This window comes from Drosophila mauritiana, chromosome 2L (genome assembly GCF_004382145.1).
Source record: "Drosophila mauritiana strain mau12 chromosome 2L, ASM438214v1, whole genome shotgun sequence".
NCBI lineage: Eukaryota > Metazoa > Arthropoda > Insecta > Diptera > Drosophilidae > Drosophila > Drosophila mauritiana.
In genome coordinates this window covers 4,155,350-4,176,813 of record NC_046667.1, presented here as the reverse complement: position 1 = coordinate 4,176,813, position 21,464 = coordinate 4,155,350, and the positions used below count along the sequence as shown (strand labels likewise).

The window sequence follows — 21,464 nt, the reverse complement described above, 5'->3', positions numbered from 1 at the left end:
GCTGTAAAATATGTAGCAGACTGGCACACACACATACACACGGACACTCACACAGCAACAAAAGCAGGACACCCCCTCACAAACACATGCATGGCGGCATAGACGCAGACACAGATGCATTTGGCACAGCGTGTGTACACACATTTGATAAAAGAAACAAAGCAAAAAATGAAAATAAACAAATCGCGCCATAAATTGCAACTTGGCAATTTTGAGAATGTAAACAGGAAATGTTTTCTTTCTTCGCGCTAGATTTTTCATTATGCCTGCGATGTGAATAAAATGTCATTACCCAAATGAACGTGAGCTTAAAGAGGGTCCTCGATGGAGCAAGGCACCTTAAAGTGGGCTACACGGATGGAAAAACAGCTCGAGGTATATTCGCAGATTGAGAAGAAATCATTTGAGCATTGCTATAGCCTTTAAAAGCGCCTAAAAGTATGCAGTTAGAAGAGGAACATCACTCTTTGGGGCCTTCCAATATACATTTACTAAGCGTACCAAGTGAATACTATTTCTTTCTGTGTACATTTTTATGCATCGAAGAAGAAGTTTCCTTGCAAATGTATTTCCCCCCGTGATGTTGCATTAATGGTTACTACCATGTATGCAACGTGCAGTGCCACATCGCCCCATCTTGCTGCTTTTGTGACTGCAGCTTGAGTTTCCCAGCAAGTTTACTTCAAGTTCCATAATTGCAGTTTGAGTGCTGCTCGGAGATCCCTCCCCTAATTTACCGAGAAGAGCTCATTGAGGAGCCCCATTTCGTGAAAAAACATTCGCACAATGAACAGGCGCGCAATCGGGCTAATTTCTTTTTTCAAACTTTCGACTTGACTTCGCGACTCGCTGGCAGAAAAGTTAATTTGTAGGCATCGCGACAAGGATTTGACGCATCAAGAACTTTGATTAAAGGCACACACACACATACACCATGCACACACTCGGCAATAGGATTTACACCTCACCTCCATGTGTGCGTGTGTGAATGCTCGCCCGAATTGCCATATAAATTTGCACATAAAGTGTTCAACGGCAGGCATTCGTGGGCGGCGGAGAGAGCTCCTCTGCCATGGAAAAATATATAAAACAAATTTATAACAAAAACGTGATGTGGTTATTGATGGATGGCCTCGCTGCCGGGAATTGTTTTGGCCGGGTCGGGTCAAAGGTAGCGCATCGAGCGAGGTGAACACCTACGAGGCATCGCACACCTGCAGAAAATAAAGCCCAAGCACTCGAAAAAATATATAATCGCTTCAAATTCATGATTGAATCGTTATAATATCCAATTCATACATTTGATTTGAAACGATGAATGGATGCACATTTTTTAGTTGAGCAAGTGAGTCCTATTTTTTCTGGGTGTACCTACACCCTATAACTGACCAGTATTCTATGTGGATGCGGGCTTGTATCGAAAAAATAATCATTCTCCTTCGGCTGTCGTCTTTAATTATTTTGACAACCCGATGCCACCGACCAGAAACCAGCAACTGCATGGACGTGTCGGATTCGTTTATTATGTGGGTTGGATTAAAAGCTCCAGGCAGCTCCAGCGCCAGCCGCAGCTCCATCGCCCTGGACCCGACTAGGTGGACGGCATCACGTGCGTTGGTGCCCCCTCTGCTTGGCCATGGCCACCGTCATCGCCATCCGGGCCAGATCGATACATAAGCAATGCGAGGCGACCCGGGTCACGCAGCTCCTTTCTGGGGCCGTTGCGTTTCATTAAAAGTTCACATTTGTTTGGCCGGCCTGGCCTGCTTTGCTAATTACGGAGCGAGACCGCATAAGTGTCCAGTTCCGTTGTCATCGGCCATACGGTGCTCAGAATCCGGATATGCCGGAGATGCAGCTGCCGCCGGTGTCAAGTGCCTAGCCAGTCAAAGTGAAAGTCGAGCGCAGTGCTGCCAGTTTCATTTCATCCTGCATCTGCAATGATTCTGCAAGGTATTTAAAGAGCTAAAAACCACATGGTTTTAAACACCACAAAGGTGATTTTAAAACCATAGAAATAATTAAGCAATACAGAAATTTACCAATTTTAATATAATACCCATAAAACTATTTCAATATATCGGAGTAGTTTGTTTCTGTTGACTTCTGAAATCGGCAGATGGCAACACTTGTGCAGGACCAAGGATCCTTCTCGCTCGCATGCACATGTCACCGGCGGGTGGGGTGGAGGTCTGAAAACTTTGGGTAGGAGCCAAGGAGCACGGTTATTGTTGCCTCTGGCACTCACGGTGTTTGGTTAATGCGCCGTCTTCCTACTCATAGAACCCACTCCGCCGGCAAACGTTTTCTTTTCGCTTACTCGTTTTATTTTTATTGTATTTCGTTTGCGTTTGCCATTACCCGTCGAATGCCATCCGAGCAGCCCCTGTCCCCCAGTTGCCAGTCCCCAGTCCTCCTCCATTTCCAATCACTGAGCAGCAACAATCGAACGAACGCTCCCGGCTCTTGGCAGTCGACAGTCTGGATTCTGGATGCTGGAGTCTGAATCCTGGAGTCTGGGGCCCGAAGCGTCGAGTCGGGAATCTGCAGTTGGCAGTTGCCAGTTGCCAGGCGAAATGCTTTTAACTTTTATGGCTCTAATGGAGTTTTATGCACCATCTCCACCTCCACCTCCACCTTCCACCCCCAAAACACCCACCACCGGCGGATGTGTGCGGACTCTTACGCGCTTTCAAGTCACCGAAACTGCACTTTAACCACGGCACAGACTTCTGAATATTCCCGGACGCCTATTTGCATGTGTTATCTGCTTAATACTACGAGTGACCCGAAATTCAACGATGCACTGAAAAAAAGTGGTGAGATACTGGACCCAAAACAACAAATACCTGAATGTCTTATAGAGCATGCCTTATACAATACGTTTCCAAAATATCTCCAGATATTTAAGATTGTTTTGGAGATACTTACTGACTTACTGACATATTGTTTTACCAGTGTAGAGACCGCCCCAGTGGTCGGTCCGATGATCTCAGCCGCGTTGCTCCTCTGACATTTGACCATTTTGTCCGTGACTTATCGACGTAGCCACGCTCCGCTGCGCCCGCCCCCTTTGTTTGGGTGGACAGGGGGGGCGTGGTCGGCGCATACGGCCGTATACGGACTGTCGAAATTTTGAATGTTGATTGGCATCAGCGTGCGGTGCACTGTTCCGTGATTATCGCCCCGTTGAGTACAGTGTCCTCCGGACTTTCGGAGACCAGACTGCGGAGTATGTGTCAGTGACCGGTTTATGGCAATTTGGTCATCAAAATTGCATGGTGCTCATGATGCTAATTGCAGGGCGGCCCTGTTTTGCTGACTAATTTTGTTGTTTGCCACGAACGTTGATATTGCAAAAGGACACGCTGTGCAACTTGGCCAGTCCGTCAGGTGGGATGATTTTCGAATGGATAGCAAATGGTAGCCAGGGGCGTTATTAGTCGATTGATTACGCCCCTTCTGTTCCATTATCAGTCGAATCATCTCGAATAATAACCAAGCTACTGAATGAAATCCAAATTCTAACACAAATTCGAATTATACAGTTTGAATTGACTTTTATTCGTAACTCCGATTACAAAGCCAAAAAGTAAAGATCCAATTATTTGTGGCATCAGACGAAAGAATCCGTGGAAAACTCTTTTAACAAAAGGACCAACTAAAAGGCACGCAAAAGTACTTGCCGAAATCGCGAACGAATTCAAAATACCTAATTTTATTACGGGGCATCAGTGTGCTTTGAGCGAAAAATTTAATTTTCCAAATCACAAATTCTTTATTTGTTTCCACGACCAGCCTTTCTGCTCCGGCACTGCTATTTCAGGGGGCAGGACCCTTCCAAGGAGCCCAACCGAAGGAGCCACTCATGCTGGTTTCTGGGCCGGGCTGTCCTTATTGAATTGCTGCAATTGGACTCCTCAATGTGCACATCTTCTCTGGCCTGGATTCATCCGCTTTCGTCTGGTGTTCTTGCCCTGGCAAAAGGGAGAAAGGAGCAAACGAACGGAAGACAGAGGGCCAGCGAAAGCCATGAAAAATACAGTAAACCCGCTTTATTTTCACATTTTATAAATTTTTCCCTTTCGCTGCTCCGCATCCTTGCCTTGTTTGCGGTGTGCCCAGCTCTCTGCAGAGGGATCCTCTGGTGCATTCCGTCGTTGAAAGGTAAAAGCACCGACAGGTGGAGGGGTCTTCCACCGACTGAAGCGAAAGACACGCGATGTATAGTAAACTCAGCCAGCAGCGACAAGTAACAAAAATAGATATATATATATATATATTTTTTTTTTTTTTGGGGCATCTCGGGGAAAATAGCACAAGCGGCAGAGCGGAAACGGAAAAGAAAAATATTGTTTCAATTCAATTGAAGCTAAAATTGCATGATTGCAACCAAACCAGACGAAGGAGGAACCGAAACGGATGCCAAGGAGATGGCGCAATGTGCCAGTTTCCAGTTCGGATACCATTCTTCCCCCCACTTTTCGCTCACATGAGCCACTCTCGAGTTTAAACAATAAACAGCAGAAAATACAAACGAGGGACACTGGGCAATCCCGGTTCAAGGGTTAATAGGATTCGCATCCTCGTCCGAAATCGATTGAAGCGGATAAGGACTACTGACATTAAGTCTTCTATTAATGATTGTGCACTCATAGCCGGGTAAGTTCAACATTTCGCAGTAATTAATGCAATTGATTTCCATTAAGTATTCATAGCCTGAAAGGGGGACTTAAGTAAATTTAAGTTGACAAAAGCTCATCAATAAAGGCTTAGACTTCTCCAGCTCAACTTGCTCAAACAGAGAAGGCAAAATTGATTTGCCATGATGAGTAATTCAATGATTTTGAGTTTCTATAACTTCGAAAGGCGAATAGCTGTGCTTGCTTGAATATTAACCAGGCGATTGGAATACTTACTTAGTTAGATAATTATCAATAATTTAATATTCCAATTGACATGGGCTGTTTTTTTTGCATCTGTGTAGTGGTATTTAGTGCAGAGCCGCACTCCCAAGTAATCTGCCACTTAGGAAGCCCCGTATCTTTTTAAGCTGCTTAGGCCTGCGGGCTGTCTCCAGAGTCTGGAGTACGGATTCCTGGACAGCGAGTAGTCCAGCTACGTCTGCTGCGTCCATCGAGTGTCCCTGACCCAAGATGCTGGTCCGACGTCATTTCACGGACCTGGTCAACTCGACGGTGCTGCCATCTCATAAACTCTTCATGAACATTTTGCGGAGTGGAAGGGGCGGCGCATAATAATGTTTGCATAGCTTTTGGGTTTTATTACTCGACTGTGTAAATGCCAGCACAGCACCATCGTCCTGGTCGTTACACTTTTGCAGCGCACTTCTTCCTACACCGCAGATAAAATCCTTTAGAAGCCCAGCTTGGAACAACTGGGTGTCAGATAATCGTAGTGCCACTAATATACTTGGAAAATATATACTGAGAGATGGAATGAAAAGCTTTTGTTGAAATGCATGTAAGAGTATCTGGGAAAGGTGTCCGAAAATGTGCAACCAGGCAATTCCTGTTCGAAGGACGATGCATTTTTCACTGCACAATTTTAAGCTGCCTTGTAGGTAATTAGAAAAGCTTGAAAAGATAGTTGGTCCAATTAACGTTTCCCATGGACAGTATCCTTTTTTCTCTGTGCAGCGCTACCTTTCCTCGGCGCTTTCTCATTCTTTCTCCTCGTCTTCTGGCCGCGTGACAGCGACAAGCTATTCCTCTTCCGCCCTCTGAAGTCATTTACATGTTCCAGTCCGGGCTAGGATCTTATCTGGGCGCTCGTTGGCTGTCTGGACGAGTTCTGGACGTCTTGGCCACTTTATGTTTTGCTTTTGTGCATTTTTGAGTTAATATGCTTAGCAGCACATTTTGTTGTTGTCCCCGACGACATCGTCTGCTGGCCCGAGAAAGGACGAAAGGAAGAGCAGAGAGCAGATAGGGACATTTCTCGGGCAGCTTATCTGCTCGTGCTTGTCGAAATTTTTTGGGGACTAGCCCCAGACCGACTTTCGCTTTAAGAACTCAAACATATTACCCTTGTACTCTTGCTTGTTCTTTGGGCCATTTTTCTTGGCCGCCTTTTGTTTTAGTTGGCCGCTTTGTTCTGCTTTGAAGTTTGCTGACTGGTCTTTAAGGACATTGGAAATTGCGGTCAGGACAATTAATTTCCGGTTGAAGAAACTTTGCGTCAGTTTTTTGGCAGCCACTCGATGCGATGCGATGCGAACCCAACCCCCTTAGCATTAGGTGGGCATTATTATTGAGCGTAAAGGCCAGGCAAAAGTTTCCTCCTTCCCGACTCTAATCGACCTTGCTCTAGTCCCCCGGCTCCTGAATTCCTTTTCTTATTTGCAAAATAAATTTATCCTATCATGGGGACCATGAAACTTTCGCGCAGAGGTGTGGATAAAGCTCAGTTAAAGTCGAAATGGGGAGTGGGTGGAAATCATGCTCCTTCTGGAGACCGCAAACAGCACTTATGCTTTCCACACCGACTGGCATAAGTTAAAAATCACTTACCTTCGTTGCGGCCCACGTTGCGTATGCTTAACAAAGTGCCATCAGGCTTTTATACACACCACGGTTAGTGTCCATGCACTGAAAACTACAAACTACTACTACTTGTAGCAGCAAGTACAAGTGACAGTAACGAATTACATATTATTTCTTGCAGTGTGCATCTAGAGTGTAAAAAAAGTCACCCTTCCACGTATTTAGCCGTCTAACGAACGCATTCACCAACACAGGCACACAGCCCCACTATTTACCATACAAAGGCAGCTGCTGGCTGGCTGTCGATCCTGGGGGAAGGACTCGAACCCGACCCCAAGTGCCAGTGTCCGTGTCCGAGGATATGCCTCTATCAGGACTACGTAGGCTGCTCATTAAAATTTCAGCTCACGTGCACAATCTGCACTTAGAGGACCTTTCGAGGTTTGAATTTTTCACATTTTCGCCAAACTCTCGAGATGATTTCTTCTCCGTCGCCAGTGTTTCTCCTTCTGTTTCGCTTTCGACCTGCTGGCCGCTGTCTACGCTTGAGAATGGAAAACTAGTCGTATACGTAATACGTATACGTGTTTTCCTCCACCTAAGTGCTATGCCATGTTATGCACGCATGTGCGTGTGTGTGTTCGTGTGCGTTAGTGAGTGTGTACAGGCTCAAACAAACAAGCATTGTTAACGGTAAGGAAGTTATTTGCAGTGTCCCCGACACAATACGGCTGCAAATATGCTGGCTCTCTTATATGTGAAATACACTCAGAAAAAAACATGCTCTTTACGCAAGTAGATAAAAATCAAGAAGATTTCACTCTTCTTTCTTGGGCAACCAATTGTCCTGGAATTGGTTTGAGTGTACGGGGCACAAGGACGAAACAAAACAAATTTGAACTGTAAAAAAATGGATGTCCCTTGATTTTGGCTGCTGCGTTCGCTGCCGCAGGTGCCGCTCTTAGTTGGTGGGTGGGTTCCAACTTGACATGTCATCAAAAACACATTAAATGCGTTTTTTACGAGCTCGTTTATCCAAACTGTCGTCCACCTGTTAAGTTCATCGCGGGGGGGTAGAGGGGGAAAGGCCGTTGGCAAAATGAGGCACAGGCAAAGGCGGAGGCGGAGGAAACCGCCGTCAGGACTACGACCGGAAATTGCCGTTGCGTGGTAATTGAAAAGTTTTTTTTTCAGCTCCGTGAGCTTGTACTGCTGTTGGCAACAAAGTGGCATTTCTGTAATTTAGTTGTATAATTTTTGTGCTCGCCACAAACAGCAGCATCGGCACAAAAAGTTGCAGTAAATTTTGACAAGTTTTTACTGTTCCGCCAGCGATAACGAATCGGCGTTTCTGCAGCATAACTATGATTTATAATTGTTGCAGCTTGGCATTCCCAGATGCATTGCCATCCGGTGGATTAGCTCCAGCTTAAACACTCTTGTGTCTTTAATGTTATTTAAACCCTAACCATCTTCTTTGAATAAATCTATTTAAAATGTAGTTGTAGGCACTGTATCATCTTGCAAATCACATTTAGAGTTAATTCTATGGGAATAGTTGGGAACTTTGGTAAAAGGAGCTGTCCTCGGGGGCCAGAAGTCTGCCCATTAGTTTGCCCTTTCAACTTGGCTGCTTCAGAGGTAGACAAATCCTGGCCGCTGCCATCCTGTTTCCTTGCGGCCAACTCGCCCCAGTTGCCTGCCACAAACTACTGCTTAAACCGGAGTCGTGTCGCAGTCTGAGCCGACTTAATTAAGATAAATGTTCAGCAGCAATTAACGTCTCAGATTTAAATAAACTTGTCCGCCATGTGTGGAGTCGCCTGCGTGTGTGGGTATGCCAGGATGTGCCAGGACGCCTCGTTGACACTTCAGTCATTAAAAGTGGCAGGAACAGGGAACAGGAAGCAGTGCTCGGAATGTCCAAAAAGAAAGAAAAAAACTACTATGCAACTTGGCCCCTCCATCAGCCAATAGTTATTGTGTAAAAATTCACGCCTAGTTAGATCGAACCTGTCTCCTGTCCCCCGGCGGAGTCCCCACCCCATTTCGCCCTGGAGTTGCGATGTCGGAAACTTTGTCCTTTACGCTCCACATAGCCGCACTCATTAACTTTCCTAATTGAAACTATTAGCGAGTTGCGGGAGTGAGACAGCCAGCTGGTTAGTACCTCGCACTCGCACCCACGTTCGCCCCATTTTCATTGTAATTTTGCATAACTTTAAAGCCAAATGCGATTAAGCGCAAGTTGCAAGTCAAGGATTAGTTTATCGCTCAAATGTGTGCAATGGAATTATGTGCTCCCTGACATGCTTGCTAAGTACATGACTATCGGGTCAGAGGTCGAAGGTTCGTAGTTCGTGGTTGACGGGTCATGTGCACTGCCAATGATAACTCAACTTGCGCCATTGTGCAATTTGCCAAGAGCCAAGAGTTACTTTGTCCAATAAAAAGCTTAAGTTACCAAATGCCAAAAGTACCACAAACAAATCCATTTTATGCGCAAATGCCCAAGAAATCTCTTTTAGGTTTAAGTTATGCCACAAATCTTTAGTCAGATACCTTACTTTTACTTTAAAGCACCTTATCTCTGGGGGATTTTATCAATTTTTATCGCTCTTAAAGAAATAAATTATGGTAAGAAATTGCACGCCGTAAGCTTTCCAAGTTATTAAAAAGAAATCCGGATGAAACTTTATGGGTCCATCTGTTCGCTTCGATAAAAAGCCCAGTTGTTTGCATGTGGGATCGACTGGTGGGGATGTGGGTGGCACATATGCCATCAACCTGGATCAAGGGCTGCCCACAAGAGTCCCAACTAATTAGAGCCATACAAAGTTGGCTCCCCACACGGGGACGCAGCTGCTCGATGTTTAAGCCTCCGGCGTTTGCACAAAACTAAAACAATGCAGCGAGCCAAGGAGCTGGGCGAAACTTTGGCCAAATGTTTGCCAGCCAACTGTGGACATTATTCAGAAATGCATGAAATTGCTAAACTTGCAACGGCACCTACACTCCTTCGGTTGGCACTGGCCATCGGAGCAGGATCCATCCTCCGTCTCCCATATGGAAATCGATGGACTGCGGACAGCGCGCATAATTGCATGAATAATTCAGAGTGCATGGCCGTAAACAGCGACACGGTCGACACGTATTACCCGTTCGCTTGACCGTCAATTGCCCATCAGATGGCCCACCTCCCGCTACCCGCTATCCACTTCCGGATCCCGCACCCTGTAAGTGCCGGCGGAGATGGGCCCAAAGTGCTAAAAATCAATGAGCCACTTGTCACGGACATCGGCGAGCCAGTTGACAACGTTCTGGGACAGGCCAATGAGCACGTGCGCGACATCGATTGGGGTGCACTGAAAGAAAAACGTGTGCTGTAGCTTTATAACTTCTTAAGCCAGATTTAGGCTGCGAAAAAATAGGAATGTTTATACTTTCCTTATAGGCTTCACCATACTTAAGTATTCATCTATCTCTTGAGAGATTATATCATATGGTAGTTTATTTAGGTATCTTTCTTTAAGAAAGAACCTTATGAACATTTTTGTTATGTGTTTTCCAAATTACCTAGGGAATAGGAAGAGGCTCCTCCGAAGTATCATGCAATTAATGACGAGACATATACCCATAAACCTACAAGACCTCAGTGCGGTTTGTATGTAGGTGTGCGAGGGCTGTACACAAGTAATTTGCAAATAAGTGAAGTCAACTTGTCAAAATCGAATTCCGCAAAATGTCCTGCTCCCCCAAATCCCCAACACCAACACAAACACAAACAGAGCAGAAGGGCTGGCTGTATCGTTGACTTGTTTGTGCCCCGCTTTCCCCCCAAAAAGCTCCATTCAATATGCAGAGCATGTTGTGAGTTGCGAAATGTACTGTCAAAATTGTCTCCAACTGAACAAGCTCCTGGCTAACCCGAAACAATGCTTCGGAAGTGGAACTTTTGGGGAGTGAAAGGGGATACGCCTTCCAGTTCTTCCGCCTGGCCGTTATTTTATTTCAACTTCGAGCGCAGACCAAGCGGAACGTAAATTAGGAATGCGCTTTTAATGGTGGAGTTGCCACAACGAAGTTCCATTGTGCAACGTACCACATGGGCGCACGCATCCCCCCATACATCCATATCTATTTAAGCCCCATCCATCCCTCTGATTTCATTTTCATTTATGCAAAAGAAGCATTTTTTACCCCCTAAGCCACCCTTTCGAAGTCTGTGAAGGAATAGCTCCAAAGGAGGCGGCGGCAGAGGCAGTTTACTGCCTGGACAGCTGGTCAAAATTAACAAGTTCCAGCGCATGTCCCACTTTCTCGGCCCCCCGTATTTGTGTTGGTTTGGGAGCATAAGCAATTTGTTGCAAACTTTTCTGTTGCTCGCTTTTGTTGTGCCTCTCCATGTCCGTTCCCTGCTCCAAAAGTGGGCCTAGAGCTTGCCCAGAACTCTGGTGCGTTTGCCAGCGGAGCTACACTAAAGCAAAAATCGCCCACGAAGACGAAGACTACTTTAAAAAATCGTTTTTCTAACTTCAAATAGGTAATACGAATCCTATTTTATATTTACTACTTAGAATGGTGTCTTAAAGTATAAATTATGATTTCCTTATAACATTCAATTGGTGTAATTTTTGGCATCATATCCCACTTAGCTTGCTAATTTTCTGAAAGTGATGGCTACTTGGAGGGCGAAAATTCACTTCCGTGTTTTTGGGAACGTTTGCGATGCTGGCTTGGCAGAAAACTTTTAAAAGATCTTAAATTTCTGTTGTTTTGTAAAATTGATGAAGTAATTTGTTTGGTGATTGCACAAACTTTGCGTGTCAATATTTTTGAAAAACAGCAAAGTTGCCCAAACTTTGCGCACACACACACACAAACAGCTGGGTCCTCCGACCATCGGTCGTCCTGTGGGAGTGGACAAGGACACGCCTACTTGTGGGGAGGGAAGCAGAGATGGACTGGTCAAAGTCGAGTCTGTCTGGCCAATAAGCCGTTTGCATTTTTAATGACTCGAAATTGTGCAAAGTGCCCGAACTCGGTTCGAAAAGGACTGCTTCCTTTCGCAGGATACACAACAGCAAGACAGGGAGACAATTGAGAATATTTGATTTGTGTTATGCTTTTATCGCTCCCTCACCCTTGACCCCGTCGTACATCCACATCCTGGCAATTTGAGTGAAGCTCTGACAACTTAAACGCGTCCAATTGAGGATTGGAAAACTTCATTTGCATGCAACCAGACTGGAGGAACATTTCCCAGGCGAATGGATTCAGCACCTTTTGCTCCAGAGCGAAGTTTAATTCATGACAGGCTGGCATTTGTACATACATATATCTAGATTTCCAATATGCCACAGAAGCAACAACTTGATGGATAGTTATTCTTTAATTAAAGACTACCCAAGAGAACACTCAAGTACGAACGTAATCTAAATTTGAGTTCATTTATGTCTAATTAATGCAGAAATACAAGAACTTGGCTTAATATTAAATTCCATGACTGACCAACCGATTAGCTTTTCCAGATTTAAGATGCCCTACAAAGTGCGAACAATCAGTTCTAAGCACAAAGTGCGTTCTATAATTAAATTTCGAATTAAAATAAACAGCAAGCGTACAAATTAATTAGATGTGAAATCTTTTCCTGCTGTCCTGGCGCGATGCACGCTGTGGCTTGCCATCCTGATCCTGCCTCCTCCTGCCCTGTGTCCTTGTGTCCCTGTCCTTGTCCAACAGGCAACGGACGATGTAGGCACTGGGAATGTAAGCCAACAAAGCCAAAAATCCAAGTAGCTCCACCAGCACCTTGACAGAAAAACAAACTAATTTCCAACTTTGTGGTGCACCGAGCTGCTCCAGGGAATCGGGGAATGGAGGGCATCGAAGGAGAATGGGACGGGCGGCCACAGCTACCAGTTGAGCTGCACTGGGAGAAACTAAACTAAATTGAACGACTTTATGTCATTTTTACAAGTATATAGTCAGTTTAGTTTGTTCTTAAGCATTAGTTTTGTTTTAAACCGATGCTGTATCTATAAGATACTTAATAGTAGTATCTTTCAGTGTAACTACGGTTTTGGCCTGGGCATTGATGTCTGGTTAATCGCACAGCACACTGCGTTTCACGGAGCAGGAGCAGCGAGGAGCAGGGTGGCGTGGTGGCTGGATCCAGGATGCAGGATGCAACTGGGAAATGGCGAGAAGAAGGCAAAAGTTCAGCTGCAAGAAAAATAGTTGTGGCTGTCGATAATGCGGGCAGAGGGGGTGGCGGCTGGCGCATGGTGCTGGATTCTGTGTAGTTGGGCACTGGCACTGTTTACTCTCGAATAGTTATAGAAATGTTATTGTGCGCAATGCAAATAGACATGGGTTCGGGGGGAGTTGGTGGCACCACCAACCATTCCCCCGCCCACTTGGCTGGCAAAGATGTCGCCTTAAAGCGCTGGGATAACTTTATGCAAAAGTCAGATCTTTATGGGATTCCAGGCCGCCATGCGATTAGATTCATGCCATTCACTTGAAGATATCGTTTCCGGTCGGAATGAGACAAGTGCCGGCACTTGAGTGTATTTTTATTAAGTATTTATCAAGGAAATCAATATGTCGCCTCACCGATTGCCCATTCCGTCCATCCGCATCCGTAGCCGTATATCTGTGTATCTGTATCTGCCTACTTCTCGGGGCTTCCGCTCATATCGGGCATATGAAATCGAGAGCATTCACTTCCGCCTATTTATCCGAACCATCCCCCCTCTTTCTGCCCTTCTGCCCCCCACGGACACAATTGAAATTGAATAAAATGACTTTTCAAATTATTTGCGATACAACAAGAGACAGGGCAGGCGGAGTACGGGCACATGGTGGTGCCAGAAGTGCTTATCTATTGGAAAATGTTAACTGTATGAAAGCCATAAACTGTAGATATGCAAAGCTACCGCCATTCCAGCGGAAGAAGGCTGAGAATACGTAAAAACAAATAACAATTTTGCGCTCAAAATAGAACACAAACAACACAAAAGGCGCAAGGGATGGCGATGGTTCCGTCTTTGCCGGGGAAGGTGGGTAGTTCCGAACGGAATGGAGCCTACAGCCAATCCCATTCACATGTCCTGGGGAAGGATTCAGGGGCGCGGTAGTGGGGAAGGAGCAGCCAAGTATCGATTTATGCATATTAAATTACACGCACTGCCTTTACAATTCTTGCTTGAGTTCGTATGCGTGCACTGAAACAAATCGGGGATAACCTAAATATATTTACTAGTCTATCTTTAAGAAAAGCGACCAACAATAAATTAATGAGATGTACTATATATAATATTGCTCTTGAGGAACTAGATGTAATTTACATTCATATATTACAAGTATATTACTCATACGCAGTGTTGCGCTGCATTATATACTACGACCTAATATTGGACTTTTCGGTGTACTCCAGAGACGCCCGGTGCTCCGGCGGAGCAATTTATATTTCCTTATTGGCCTGTGCGTGTGTATTTCTGACGTCTCAGTTGAATCGCCCTTGCCTCGCCCCCTATTTCGTTTTTTTTCCGCCATCATTACCATTGGGATTCCACACTAGCGCCCAATTTATAAACGTTTGGCTGTTTGCCTTATCTCGAGCTGCTCCCAGGATCCTTTTGCCTCTCCGCCGGCAGGACACTTGGAGAAAAAGGCGGCAAGAAGGACAAGGAATGCCCCGGCCGAGGCAGAAATTTATATCAAATTGAAAATTCTTCCTCCGCAGACGGAAAAATCCATTTATGCGCTCTCAGTAGTGAGCCAGCATCGCCCACCTCATCCCGTCTCGTCTCATCCGTTCCGAATCCGAATTCCAACCCGCGGAGTGCATATTTTAGAGGAACTTACGGACGGAATTACTTTCGTTCGCGCAGGGCGGGAATCGGAAAACTATCCAGGCAATCAGAAGTTGACTTTGTGGCATAAGCGGTGCTCATAACTCACCCAATCCCCGCCCGGCATATGGAAACGAGCAGTTCGCAAAGGGAGACCCGGGAAAACGTTCAATTTTCAATGAGCACTTTTCGCTGCAAAGTAGATGGGTGGGTGGTGGGTTGGTATGGGCATGGGCGGCGCCAATCTGCTCATCGTTGGAGGAGAAGTGCCTGCCCTGCAATATTAATGCTGGCCAGGAGCAACGCCCAGAGCGTTAAGAGTGTCAAGCCAAAAGACTGACCAGCGGAGATGTCCCAGATGAGGACACTTGGGCCACCACTCGAATCGCACTCTTAATTATTCTGGTCACATCTGTTATGTAAACTGCGACCCATCCGGCCATAAAAGTCCTGCTCCCAAGAATGGCAAAGGCGGCGCCCAAAAGACAGAGACCCAAACTTGGACGGGCATGAGCTCCTGCCCACCGTGCGCTGCAAAAAATTAAAAACGAAAGCCACGCACTTGCCTGCTGAAACGGGCCGGAGGAGGAGGCTGGAACCTGTTTGGGCATTTTCAAGCCCGTGGCCTCAAGGCTGAGGACCCGGGACCCATAAATAAGCAGCCGCTTTTCCTGCAGCTCCGAAAGGCAGAGCCTTAATTTTTAAAATACCCGACCCTCGGCTGGCCCATATAACACCTTTGTATATTGGACGAGAACGTGGCCACAGTGGTCTATTGATAATTCAAAACTGAATGAATATAGTTATCTTATTATATCTTTAAAAAATGTTTAAATTCTGACAACATAGTTAAGCATTTTGTTAGATCTTTTTTATATTATGTGGAATAAAACTGTACTTGTTAAGTATTTCTAGGTACCACTGTACTATCAACTATCATAGGATGTTTTTGAGCCAGTGCAATCCTCACCTCTGGGCAGCTCAGGTTGCTTTTCCACTCACCTTTTGCTGGGACTTTCCTGCGGGCGACGGCCCTTAACTTTTTTGCATTGTGCTTGATCCGCAGTTTCGTCAGTCGCGTCCCCTGCTCCATTCCAGCCGCCCATTCTGCGCCTGGGAAATCTGCGCGGGTCACCCCAAACCGTATTTTTAATTAATGTTGACCGCAATTTGTGCCTGGTCCTCCGGCAGCAGCTGCTCTTCTCGGTTTCCCGCTTGTTATCGTGTCCTGCCTATCAGGCAGGCCCTTTGGGTCGTCACCAGCCAGTCCTTGGGTTATTAAGATATTCATAATAAGAGCCTCCAAGGGGCCAACGACCAAGTGCTAGCATGGATTAGAGCGCCAACAACAGGTTTACCAGTTGGCCACGGAAGCCGTTGCGCGCCTTAGTCGGCGGTCAATGAAACCAATTAACTGTACTCGAAGTGGACTTGGCTTGGCATGGCCAAGTAGGTCTGCTCGGCCATCCGCGGAGTACGCCAGCCAGTCGTCAGTCCCCTCCCTTGTTTCCCTTGGGCAGAAGAGCAGACCGCAAGGGTCTGGTATCGCTGGCAGATGGAATATCAATTACCTGCTGCTGTCGCCCGCTTCCTGGTGGCGAAACAGAACCAGAAACAGAGCGAAAAACTAACTGGGATCTCGGAGAGGCCAACTAATTGCAGTATAAGAGCTTCCTGAAACCGCAGAAACTCGTTCTTCGGAGACCACAAACGAAAACATATGGCAGGAAAACAGAAACATACACGGTGTAAATAGGCTGTGCCTTGGCAGCAAATGCAATACATTTCGAGGAGATGTGGTTTCACAAAATGTACATATATTTACTTAGATGGTTAACCATGGTTTTGTCGGTAGAAAGACCAGCCTGGACCGTCGACGGATGATCATAGTCTACTTCAACTTCTTCTTGGGGCGCAGGTTGTTGGTGTGTCCGCACTTCTTCTTGCGGCAGTTGGTGGCACGAGGATGCAGACGGGCGTAGCACTTGCGGCAGATCATCTTGTCGCAGTTGTACTTCTGGGCCAGAATCCTGAGGGAGGGCTCAATGATACCACCACGCAGGCGGAGCACCAAGTGCAGAGTCGACTCCTTCTGGATGTTGTAGTCGGACAGAGTGCGGCCATCCTCCAGCTGCTTGCCGGCGAAGATCAGACGCTGCTGATCTGGGGGAATGCCCTCCTTATCCTGGATCTTAGCCTTGACATTCTCGATGGTGTCAGAAGGCTCCACCTCCAAGGTGATGGTCTTGCCGGTGAGGGTTTTCACGAAGATCTGCATAATGGCGGCGTCACTGAAAGCAGATAAAACATAAATCAAAACCAAATCGGACGATTTCTTAGCGAACTTGTGCGTCCCAAAGAGCGGGCAAAGATTGGAGGTTAGGTCCGACCTGCTGGCATGTTTCGTTCGATAGAAACAGCTCCACCGGTCGGCAAACACCAGTGTCCATCTTTTTCATATCACAAATACGTCACTGAACAGCAATATGTTTACATTCTGCCACGTTATTGCGATTTTTCGTTTATTTTTGATATATTTAATGGAAACTCACCAGAGGAAACGTGCAACCAAATGCTATTCAAAAGAAAAAGGGAAAAGAGAGTGTGGCCGCCGCGGAGCACAGCAAATATACCAAACTAGTATTTTCAAAATACCAAAACATCTTAAGCAGTATTGTACATATTTAATAAATATTCAGACAAACAAATTAATTAATGAAAAATATCTTAACCATTTTAACGAAGAAACCAACTTTACAAATTATACATATAGTTTCTCGTATTTGTTCCGTTACCGTTACCTCACTGATAGCTAAGCTAATTCAAATTATATTATTATGGCATGAAGAAACTATCTGTATTGTATACAAAAAAATTGAAATAAAATTTTGTATATATAATTATATTTTAGATTAGGTTCAAATATTTAATTTGTGTAATTGTAAAGCCGCCTAAACGATTAAAATTATCTTTTTATTGAATTATTTGAAATATTTTTTCAGATATCATACCTATTGTATTTATACAAAAAGGTTCCAGTTGCTGTCCATCTTCTTAAGAACAATGATTGAATACTATATTTGATAAGTATTTGTAGTTAATATTTTGTTACGGATTCAGATTTCAGCCACCGATAATCAAAAAACGTATATTGCTAAATATGTAAAATATTATGAATAAATAAATGTAATATGGCTTAGTGCGAACACCTTGCTTTTCCATTCGGCGTCAAATCGATATATTCTGAAAAATACCCCTTTCGATATCGATGTTCTAATGGCTCGATAAGTTCGCAACACTCACCTATCGATGACAGTAGCACAAGTTGTGCGGAAAACGGGAAACTAAGGGAAAAGCGTGGAAAACCTTTGAGAACAGAGCATGTCGAAATCAGGCGAAGATCAGCCCGCAGCGGAGGGTGCGGTAAGTATCTGAGAATCTTCAGCTACTCTCAGCCCCGATCCGCTGACAATCGCGACCTGGTTCTCATCGTTTTTTCTAGGTGATTGCGGGCAATGGGAACGCTGAGCTGGCCCAAAATGAAGGCCAGAATGAGCAACAACAACCCCCGCCGAATCAGCCCACCCGCAAGGAGTCCTTCTTTGCGATGACCAAGTCCCTCATCCTGCGTGCCCTGATCATCTACTTTGTGAGCTCCTTCTTCCGACGACCCGCGCCCGATGCCGCCAGTCAAGGCAAAAGTGTCGCTAATGCGGGTCCCAAGATCACGGCCTGGAATTACTTCGAGAACGGCACGGACTTTGACCTGCACGTGTGGTTGTCGGAGAACCCCGATGAGGTTAACTTCCAGCAGAAGTCGAATCTCCTCTGGCTGCAGGAGGACCTCACCTATGGCGATTGGACGTCGGGCGTCAACAGAGATGGCATTTACACGCACAGTTTGAAGCTTAAGACCAGCCAGCATTTGATGAACAATGGCAGTGTGTACCTCCACGCCTTTGTCACGCGTTCCGGCATGAGTCCCGATCCCAAAGCCCCTAATTACGCCACCAATGGACACATGGGCCACCAGCAACATCAGCTGAACAAGTTCAAGAAGTTGCGCGTGAACCGCAACTACAACTTGCTGGCCAGCGAGAAGGAGAAGCTGGAGCACGAGCTCAAGCATGCGAATCTCAAGGATACCATCGTGTCTCACTGGCATCCTAATCTCACGGTCAATCTCGTGGTGGACCAAACCAACTGGGCCGAGGGATCTGTGCCGCCGCCACTGGATGACTACGTAAAGTTCGTAGACGGCGGTAAGACCTATTTGCCCATCCTGTTCGTCAACGACTACTGGAATCTTCAGCGGGAGTACCAACCCATTAATGAGACCACTCCCGAACTGGAGCTTCACCTCACTTTCCAACCGCTGGGCATGTTCAAGTGGCAGCTGTATGCCGCCAAGCAGATGAAGAACAAGTGGGCCGGCAATATGCTCGGTGAGCTGATGGCCGCCAGCCAGCCGGAGGAGAGTGACGAGGATCAGGACTCGTTGAAGGAGACTCTGCTGGACACCAATATCTACCTGCTGGGCATCACAGTGGCCGTTTCCATACTGCATTCCGTGTTCGAGCTGCTGGCCTTCAAGAACGACATTCAGTTCTGGAACAATCGCAAGTCGCTCGAAGGACTGTCTGTGCGATCTGTGTTCTTCGGTGTCTTCCAGTCACTAATCATTCTGCTGTACGTGCTGGACAACGAGACCAACTTCATGATCCGCATCTCCTGTTTCGTGGGACTCGGAATCGAGGTGTGGAAGATCCACAAGGTCGTGGATATCAACTACGACCACGATCAGAAGATTCTGGGAGTGCTGCCGAGGATCAGTTTCCAGGACAAGGGCTCCTATTCGGAGAGCTCGACCAAGGACTACGACAAACTGGCCTTCAAGTACCTGGGCTGGGCATGCTTCCCGCTCCTGGTGGCCTACTTTGTCTACTCGCTGATCTACAACGAGCACAAGGGCTGGTACTCATTTGTGCTCAACATGCTGTACGGCTACCTGCTGACCTTCGGCTTCATCCTGATGACGCCGCAGCTATTCATCAACTACAAGCTGAAGTCGGTGGCCCACATGCCGTGGCGCATGATGACCTACAAGTTCCTCAACACCTTCATCGATGATATCTTTGCGTTTGTGATCAAAATGCCCACAATGTACCGGCTGGGTTGCTTCCGCGACGACATCATCTTCTTTGTGTTCCTCTACCAGCGCTGGCAGTACCGCGTCGATCTGAAGCGCGTGAACGAGTTCGGCTTCTCCGGGGAGATGGAGCAGCAGCATGCTGCCCAGAAGCTGGAGGGCAAGACAGCCAATGGCGCCATCGAAGGTCCCGACGCTGCGCCAGCGACCAAAAAGACAGCTGCACAAAAGAAGCAGGACTAGATGGAGTGCAGAGCTGTGGCCACAGTATGCATTAGCATTAGAAGACGCAATACCATATACTCCACTCCCCCAATATGTATGTAATCACTCTGCAGTATACATAGTCAAGTAATCCCGATAGCATCATTCATAGGGCTAATTGTATGTACGTATGTTTGTGTTTTTGTTTTCTCCTGCCCTCCGCGCTTCTCGCTGCGTTGGCAGATCTAATAAATTAAGCGTGAGATGATCCATATGCCTACTATTATCTAATCTGCAGCCCGCTGAGTGGGCTGATCAGTGGGCTAGACAAGTGGGGAGATAAGCTTGCTTATCGGGGCGCCTATATATACAAACTGGCCAGATGGCCCACATAATTATCACCTCATTTCGGAAAAATACAAGGTTTCTACATATATGAAACTGTATTAAATGGAATGTCGGTTTGTCAATCGATTTTTTAATTCATATGTTCTAAATTATTTTGAGTCCCATTCATTGTCTTTTCCTAGCAAATAAACTTCACTCATAATTTTCTAAATTAATTAAATACAATTGAATTTAGGTACAGGTACGCAAAGCGGTACACATAAGTTTTCACATTATGCAGCACTAGACCTGAGCCATTTACAACACTGCAACGCAGCGCGCCACATTTGAACTGAACTCAAAAATAATTCGTTACAAAACTGATATTCAAAAAGCAATAAATCCAAGATAAAACTTTTTACATAAGGAATTTTTGAACAGTACTGGAAATTAAGATTATTAAGATGTAAGAACTAACGCATTTATTAAGATAAAGTGTTTGAGACTGGTTCGGAAGGTTTACATTTTTGAAAGTGAGCACTGAATAGAATCACACCTACGACAAGCGACATTGGCATCCACGGGAATCGAAAGAGCCACAAGAAGCCGCACTTATTGTGTTGCGTCGTAGGCTCAGCTATTTTTATTGGTTTGCCTTTGTGGCTCTCGGCCTCCAATCGCCAAAGACAGAGCCACCAAACCAGAGCCAGGACTTGGAGCTCGGCGCATCGAGCATGGCGTTGGGAGCTGGGCTTTGCGTGTTTTTGTAATATTTCTCAAAAGATAAGAATGCGACCGGACCGGGCTGCTGCCGAGGTTTCTACTGGCATTTAGGCAGCGACCACGACCAAGACGACATTCATAAAGAAATAAAATCGGACAAAACTCTTGTTATGCTCTTTTTACTGCACTAAGTGACAGTTTTACGAGGCAGCCAGCGAGTCGCGGGACTCGGCAGAGGTTGCCTCGCCGATTCTGGTTGTTGTTGGGCTCCCAATCCCAATCCGCAACTCCCAGCTCCGCCAATCCGCCCAGCCCCACCGGCCTCGCAGTTCCATGTGGTCTAGGGGAGCACAATGCGCACACCCGACCCTATTTCTATTCCCTTGGGCACAGCGAGAAACCCCTGAATATTCACACAGATTACGATCGGTGTGGAATCGGCGGTCTCTCTCCCTTAGATTTCTGAGTGCTGGTGCTCCGTCAGGTATTCCTGGAATCTCGCCAGTCCCAGATTCTAATTTCCAGCCTAATAGGAATAAGGATGGCCAGCCAGCCAGCCAGCGACATTCGACAGGCAGCAGAGTAGCAATCGTCTGCTGGCCATGTTTAAGGGCTCAGACAGAAACTCATGCTTCGAAGAGACCTTCCAGTACACGGTGAGAAAAAAGTGGAGAGTAATTACAATATAATTGGGCA

General features: G+C 46.1%; 3 protein-coding genes across 3 annotated transcripts; 1 reads left to right on the top strand and 2 right to left on the bottom strand.

The window, feature by feature from the left end:
• Window positions 1–12,137: 12,137 nt before the first annotated feature.
• LOC117136808 lies at window positions 12,138–16,047 on the bottom strand. Its single transcript, XM_033297877.1, has 2 exons — window positions 15,368–16,047; window positions 12,138–12,438 (listed from the first exon to the last, which is right to left on the bottom strand). Exons 1-2 carry the CDS (start codon window positions 15,469–15,471, stop codon window positions 12,138–12,140), a joined length of 405 nt encoding a protein of 134 aa, XP_033153768.1. The 5' UTR covers window positions 15,472–16,047.
• Window positions 16,048–16,118: 71 nt separating this feature from the next.
• Window positions 16,119–16,993, bottom strand: LOC117150316 (ubiquitin-60S ribosomal protein L40). The gene is made up of 2 exons (XM_033317148.1): window positions 16,918–16,993; window positions 16,119–16,656 (listed from the first exon to the last, which is right to left on the bottom strand). The coding sequence occupies exon 2, from the start codon at window positions 16,641–16,643 to the stop codon at window positions 16,257–16,259; it is 387 nt and encodes a 128-aa protein (XP_033173039.1). The 5' UTR covers window positions 16,644–16,656; window positions 16,918–16,993; the 3' UTR covers window positions 16,119–16,256.
• Window positions 16,994–17,645: 652 nt separating this feature from the next.
• Window positions 17,646–19,992, top strand: LOC117147505 (cleft lip and palate transmembrane protein 1). The gene is made up of 2 exons (XM_033314413.1): window positions 17,646–17,788; window positions 17,868–19,992. Exons 1-2 carry the CDS (start codon window positions 17,747–17,749, stop codon window positions 19,755–19,757), a joined length of 1,932 nt encoding a protein of 643 aa, XP_033170304.1. The 5' UTR covers window positions 17,646–17,746; the 3' UTR covers window positions 19,758–19,992.
• The last annotated feature ends 1,472 nt before the right edge of the window (window positions 19,993–21,464 follow it).

What these genes read in the sequence shown, in the direction of transcription:
- LOC117136808 (XM_033297877.1), bottom strand. Translation starts at nt 15,471, where the DNA reads ATGGGCGGCTGGAATGGAGCAGGGGACGCGACTGACGAAACTGCGGAT. An exon ending in CAGGAAAGTCCCAGCAAAAG is followed by an intron (nt 12,439 to 15,367) that starts GTGAGTGGAAAA and finishes AGTTTCTCCCAG; the next exon opens with TGCAGCTCAACTGGTAGCTG.
- LOC117150316 (XM_033317148.1), bottom strand. Translation starts at nt 16,643, where the DNA reads ATGCAGATCTTCGTGAAAACCCTCACCGGCAAGACCATCACCTTGGAG.
- LOC117147505 (XM_033314413.1), top strand. Translation starts at nt 17,747, where the DNA reads ATGTCGAAATCAGGCGAAGATCAGCCCGCAGCGGAGGGTGCG. An exon ending in AGCCCGCAGCGGAGGGTGCG is followed by an intron (nt 17,789 to 17,867) that starts GTAAGTATCTGA and finishes CGTTTTTTCTAG; the next exon opens with GTGATTGCGGGCAATGGGAA.